General features: G+C 39.5%; 1 protein-coding gene across 1 annotated transcript in view; it reads left to right on the forward strand.

The window, feature by feature from the left end:
- cyst (rho guanine nucleotide exchange factor 18 cysts) overlaps nt 1-3,523 on the forward strand; it is a gene marked incomplete at its 5' end in the record, with an annotated part of 122,514 nt that extends 118,991 nt beyond the window's left edge. Inside the window, one exon of the mRNA XM_068364860.1 lies at nt 382-3,523. Within this exon, the coding sequence (XP_068220961.1) occupies nt 382-1,151 (770 nt within the window). The remainder of the gene's footprint in view (nt 1-381) is intronic.
- Between the last annotated feature and the right edge of the window lie 3,691 nt (nt 3,524-7,214).

Here is a 7,214-nt window from a genome sequence, read left to right on the forward strand (position 1 = left end):
ACTTTGTGTTTTCTGACCACTAAGTTAGTGTGATAATTAACAATTTGACATGTAAGATTCATCAAAATATACAATTTTAATGAAATAACTTATTGATACTTGCTCTAGATTGCATTATATCCTGCCTCTCCACTTCAAAGTAGCTTTGTGTGTACTTAAGAGGTCTATGTTGCCTTTGATATTGCAAGATCCAAGGAGGGGAGGTGGTAAGGTATAAAGTAAAATAAATCCTATCAAAATATTGTTAAAAATGTCATGATTTACTTTAATTAGAATTTAAAAGACAAGAATAGGTACAGTACAGCACTGTCATGTTGCACAAATTATTTCATTATATTAATTGTTTTTAAACCATATACCTAATAAGATTACATTTTACAGGAAATGTAAATGCTGGTGCTGGAGATGGTGGGCAATCATCTCAGGGATCTCCGCACAGTTCTCCAACCAGTACAGCTGCCCCTGCTAGGATGCGCACAGATCCTAAGCATAGGAATTCCACAGCTAATGTTGCTAGTTTGATTAAACGGGATTCAAATCAGTCCTTACCCACTCACCTAATATCTGCAGCTAATCAGCAGAAATCATCCATATCAGTAAAGCAACAATTACCTATGAAACTTGCTAAGCTAGGAAGCAGTAGTAGTACAGGTTCTTCCTCAGGTAGTGGTGGTGGGGGAGCATCATCTCCCAGCCAAGATCGTATTGAACATCATCGGACACATGTTAGTCCTGGAGCTAGTGGAGTGGTACAAATGTTACCTTTAAAACTGAGCCAAGGACCAGATGAGAAAAAGGGATCTCGCATGACGGTGGGGTATCAGAGACTAGCATCTCCTCCCCCTTCCCTTCATGAACCACCTCCGGGTCCCTCACACCAGCGGACCGGGTCATCTCCAGCTACCTTACAGAATGGGTCTCCAGTAACAAGTCCTGGAGCATTCACGCCCACTGCCACCACCACCGCCCAGGGTACTCATGCAACCCGCACTAATACTTATCCCAAACTGCCGAGCAAACCTTCTGTGCTGACCTCACGTGCTAACATCACACCAGAGGCATTGCAGGAAGGTTCAGGTGTGGGATCTGCTGCACGCCCAGGTCATCGTATTAAAGACCCTGTTACCAACCAGGACATCATATTCTTCTGAAGAGCTTTATTCAAGATAGCCTTTTAAGGTTCTTTTAGGTTCAGTGATATGACTATTAGGCATTTTTTTGATGGGCAGAATTGTCATATCCCTGTCAGACGTGATTAGCATCTATCCCTGTGATTAAGGCATTCCTTCCTTTATACACACACCACCACTGTTACAATCCCTTTAGTGTTTGTTATTTATAGGTGTGATGTTATGCTGCGGGTCTGGATTGTGTACATAAAAAAATGTATTTGCACACTGTCTTCCTGCTACCGGTAAACTGCACTGGCGGAAGCTCGCACTTGTGTGATAGATGCACCCCATTAAATCCTTGGCATATGCTGCTTACATAATGTATGAGGACACTGAAACAGTATTCTTATTCTATACAATAATAGTTTTTATATAAGGTAGAAAATGGAGTGAATGGTGTAAAAAAAATTTGATTGAAATGAATGACTATTTTTACATAAGCATGAATGATGTGACTGGTTGCACATTCCTGTGGCCTTTACTGCCCCATGTAGGGAAGGGAGCAGCCTCGAGGGGAGAGAGGCTGCTCGCCCTCTTAAATGCATTAATGTGCGGGCTGCCTCAGGTGGTTCAGGAACAGCAATGCTGTTCTTCTTTTAGTCAGATTATTTTATCTAGTTTTTTTATACGCATTTTTGTATAATTTAATAGAATTTTATTTATAGATAATGTACTTAATGAAACCCCATGTAGCCAGGATGGCAGTGTGTACATTCCAAAGAATAATTATTTCCATGTTGTGTTTGCTATATGTTAGCCCAGATGGAACATAGGGTATCCTAATAACTACCATGTATCTAGAATTCATAGATTTCCTAAAGCTCAATGTTTATCAGTCAAACTTCCAGGCAATGCTAGCAAAATAACATGAAAATTGTGTATAGCCATCATAACTGTTGAGACTGGGTTTTTAATTGTGCTGAATGTTTAGGTCATTGTACAGTATGATTATTTTGGCCTGCACAAACACTCTTGGGGGTCATTTTTTGCCCAGTATATAATAGATACAGTTTTGATCTTTTGTACAGTTATGTATATCGGTGAAATAATTAAGAAATTTATTACTGTTGAGAATGTTCAAATTATGATCCCCAAAGAAAAAGCATTATGAGATACTAATCAGTCCATAAATGTGACATATCAGCAAAAAAAAAATAGGTACTGTAAAGTTTGAATTGTAGACTTGACAAAAACTATTTAACTTGAAGTATGCAAGGAAAATGGGACTTGTCAAGTAAAGTCAATTCTATTTTGCTAGTTTGTCACACCGTAGTACCTCGACTAGACTTGGAAGAATAGGTGAAGGTTGCTGAAATCTTTGTTACTTTTATAGAGAGTTTGCCACTTTATTAATAAGAGTATTGAATTATTTTTGCTTTGTACCGAATCTCTATTTGGACATGGTATTAAACTTTATGCATCTCACTTTATTTAAAGTGAAGCAACCAATTTTATCAGTCAGTTTCAAAGTTTTCCAGATCGTGTTCATATTTGGTCTTCCATATCATTGCTGATTTACCCTTTGTAAGGCAATCAGTATTTCCATATTTTGAATGTTTGATTTATGGAATATTACTGTTTCTTATGAGTTTGTTAACAATTTTCAGAAGAGGTAATTCTAGTCTTCATTTTCCATTTGCAGTTCTTTATTTATTCATAGATCTAAGCTATGGTTTTATTGAAACCCTTAATATGTTGGATATATTTTAACTAATTTCAAAGGTAGCTATTGAAATCTTGGTCTACCTAGGTTACATAAGGCAACTCTCAAACTAAGGTGTAGTTCAGCTTCCCTGTCTATCAAAAATATACATTCCGTTTTTTTTTTTTTTTTCAGCTGGATTTCAGAAATATTACATTAGAACTAACCACTATTCTTGTCCACTAGAATAGCATTCTAAGTTCCGGGGGATATGAAGCTTTTCTCTACTATACTCCTTACTCTGTTGCAGATATATGATCTTTATGCAAATAAAGTTGTATTTCCTATTGAATTTTTTATTTGCAGAAGAAAAAAAATTTCTGCTAAATAGTCTCAAGATCTTTAAACTGGTGCTTTAACTAGTCGGTGGGAAAAACTCAACTTTAATTTCATAAAGTGACTATCTGGAACCAGTCATTGTGGGTTTAATGTGTTATTTCTGATGTCCTAAGTATCAATTATTAATGCTAGGCATTAATAGAATTTGGAGTCAGTTTGGCAGCATGTGATACAGTAATTACCAGAGAACATGACTCGGTAATGACATCTAAGAGGTTGATCTGATATAGCTTTTGCAGTTAAGCATAAAGCATTTTAATACATTTATTTTGTGAATAGAAGTCCAAGAAATAAAATGTTTATCATGTTATGGCTTACATTTTTTCAACTTTGACACCATCTTAACCTAATACAAATCCTTTAATTCATAAGAGGTCGATAAAAAATATTTGACTAAGAGGCCATTACAGTGAAGATCCTATATGTCTCTGCAATACTGGGATGGATACACAAACAAAACTTCCTCATAAAGGTGTATACACTCACTAGCCTCCAGGTGTGATTGGCTATTTCTAGGGGGACTAATTTTCCCTCATCCCATTATGTGGTTCCTTGTCAAAGCACCCTCCACAATGGGTAAGCCTGGCATATAGGAGGTTGACAAGCGGACCGTCAGAGAACTGCGTTTTCGTAATACGAGGTGCAGCTTGAGGAGGCAAAAGAGCAAGACATGTAAAGCAGTTCATAAGTTTGAGCATCCAACTAAGTCTTACAGGTTGCAAAAAACAACGAGAGGAAATCTCAATTATGATCTACAGGAGGAGACCTGGGCTTGACTAAGAGGTACGTTGAGAAAGCTTAAAACTATTTCTGTCTTGTGACATGATGTGTCTAGAGACAGACTTCTGTATGTGTCAGTATTCTTGAATTCACTTAGGAGATTGTGTAAAGGATAAACCTAGAGAACAAGGTCAGGGAAGTTACATATCCTCCAATTAAAGCATGAAAATGACAGAACAGTGGAATGGCATTAGTAGATAGCATGGAAAGAGTCAAAGGTCTATGAGGTAGCTGTAGCACAGGAGGTGAAGGACACTACAGCAGTAGAATGGCCAGCACAAGAAAAGGCAAAGTTGCAAATGATGGCAAAGCAGGCACAATAAGCCTCTATTATACAGGCAGACACTAATCCAACGAGTACCTTATTGATCAACGAATCAACTGCAGACATATGTTAACCATGTACTGAAGTGTAAAAAAAGAGTAAACCTTCCTGAAATTACCCAAAAATTAAATATCGGCAGCTTGTAAGTCAATGCTAGCTAAAACATAGCAGCAAAGGTCACTTACATGAGAGGGCTCCCCATGGTAGCACAATGGTTGTCAAGAAGTGACTTCCATAGAGCAAGCCCTCTGTAGAGGAGATACATTAGAAAAAAAAAAAATGTATGAACGCTTAGGAGGCTAAGGTGTTTTGGCAACAGAATCCTCATCAAAAGATACCCAAGACTTGAAAACACACAACGCGGCTAGAAAACAAAAACTAAGTCATTTAACGATGTCTTACAACAATGTCGAATCCTTTGGAAGAGGAGGCTATGAACCAATGTCTGCTTACTAAGAGTGAATACTGCTGCCCCCAACACAAGTTAATAGACGATAGTTAAACAAAGTACATGAAATTTCCTTGATCCAATTATGAAAAATTAGACAATTCTCAAAACAAAACTATACATTAAGTACACAGTAACCGCTTGTATGATTGAGATTGATTTATAAAAACAATCCGAATGGAATAGGAAAAACCGAGATTATTGACGATTTAAACAGAAACACAAGACTTAGGTTCCATTACAGTTAATTGCATGAATTACCCAGTGTATGACTCCAAATACACAAAAGGAAAACTGAACAGAGAAATTACAGTAAGTCCAATTGCTAAGTTGTTTTAATTTGAAAGATTTAATTAGCAACAAGCAGGTGAGGGTAGGCTATCAGCCACTTATTCAACTTCCAAACACCTTTATTAGAGAGAGAGAAAAAAAAACTCTGGAAGGATTAGAGGTGAGAGTATGATGAGAATTTGTTCCTACACAAAATATAATACATCGTTCTTTACAAAGGATAATGATAACGGTGAAGCTGGAATACGGCAGTTGATAATTATAACAAGGTTTCAACAACCGGCCGGTAGTGAGGAAGCTCCAATCTCACTGGCTCACTAACAAACCACTTTGATAGCAGGAGTCGGTGAGGACAGACGTTTTCGCCATCTGGAATATTTTGGCAGTTGACTAACTTTTTGCTTTCTCTTTAGCAAATTCGTGTGTGTTCGAGAATGGCTGTAGAGATGTGGAAGTGTTCACTAGTGCCGCCTTAGAACGGCAGTACCTTCATAAGCGTTAGGGACACGCATCTGTTATTCCCGGCCTGGACAGGTCATTCCTGCAGCCAAGCCTCCCTCTATGAAGAGTGTAAGAAGTTGTCACCCTTCCAGTGGGAGAAGAATGGGAGGAGGAGGAAGAAAATTCTCAAAAGGATTATTCGCTCTCAGGACCATCCTTGAGGTTGAAGAAAGGTCCGACTTCTCCATTGGTTTTCTCATGGGCCAATAGAGTAAGAGTGATAGCCCCTTAACTTAAGGGCAATGTGGTCCTTCCATTTCCCCTAGTGAAACAGTTGGGCCTCCTCCTCAGGGGGAGCCTTTGGCTTCTTTTAGTGCTATAACGCCTTATGTTGTTGTGGCCCTCCTTGGGACTTCAGGGTTTGCCTTCTGAGGAGCGATTGAAATTGGCCCTTTCTTCAGGACACCAGCAGGGCTCCTCGGAAAGATAGACACTGGACGTCCTTTGATCGTCCTTTGATCCGGGCATCTCCTCCCAATTATCAGATCTCCTTCCTCCCCTGATTCCACCACCAGCAACATCATCATCTTAAAGCTAGGGATTGGAAAAGGATCTGTCCCTTTCGGCATAAGTCCAAGATATGCTAGAGAAAGGCACTCTCAAGGAGGTTGATGATGGCTCTTGATGCTTCTTTTGTTGACTCTTTCTTGCAGAAAAGGTTTCTTGTAGAAAAGGTTTCTGGAGGCTAGTGACCAGTCATTGACCTCTCAGCCCTGCATGAGTTGGTTCAGCAGACTCCGTTCAATATGGAGTCCGCAGTTATTGTCCGGCAAGAGATTAGGCCTTTGGACTAAATGTTGACTATCAAACTAAACGATGCATACTTCCAGATTGCTTTTGACAGCACCTCAAGTATTTAAAGGTCTTCACTTTAGTTTGGTTATGATTTAGGGATGGTGGTGAATTGAAAGAAGTCTGTACAATTGCCCATGCAAAGACTCGCATATTTTGGAATGGACACAGACACTGTCTTCGAAATGATTTTACCGTCTCGGGACAGGATACCTAGCTTGAGAAAGGCAGCACTTCACTTCCTTCAAGAGGCCCAACTGCTGGCACATCAGTGGCAGGGGTTACTAGGATACATAGCATCCTTGGAGTACCTAGTGCAAAGTGGCCACCTTCACCTGAAGTCACTTTAGTGGGGGTTGAATGGGCATTGGTATCCACACCTTATCCATTCCCTCTCACTGGTGCCGATAGGAGAAGAGGCCAAAAAGGATCTACAATGATGGCTGTAAGGGTCAACCTTTGAGGGTTACCTCACTTTTGACAATGGCTCCTCCAAATTTTCTATTATAAACGGATGCGTCCAAAGAAGATTGGGAACACACCTCTGTCAGCACATGGTAACAAGACTCTAGTCTGAGCAGGCTCACTAAGACCATATACAGTAAATGCGTTGGAACTGAGAGCAGTTTTTCTAGCACTAGAATTTTATCCCTCTTCTAGCCAGTCACTCGGTGATATTGATGAGCGACAACACCACTGAGGTGGCCTATATAACGGATCTATTTTTGGGTGAGATCGCCATGTCGTCTTGATGGAAGTTCCTAAAGTAGCTTCCTAAGGGATATATGTTACTACAGTGATATTCCCAGAGAATTAAACCTTCAGGTTCCAGAATTCTAACTCCTGGAGCGAATATCCTTCAAA

Source organism: Palaemon carinicauda, chromosome 42, assembly GCF_036898095.1.
Source record: "Palaemon carinicauda isolate YSFRI2023 chromosome 42, ASM3689809v2, whole genome shotgun sequence".
Lineage (NCBI taxonomy): Eukaryota > Metazoa > Arthropoda > Malacostraca > Decapoda > Palaemonidae > Palaemon > Palaemon carinicauda.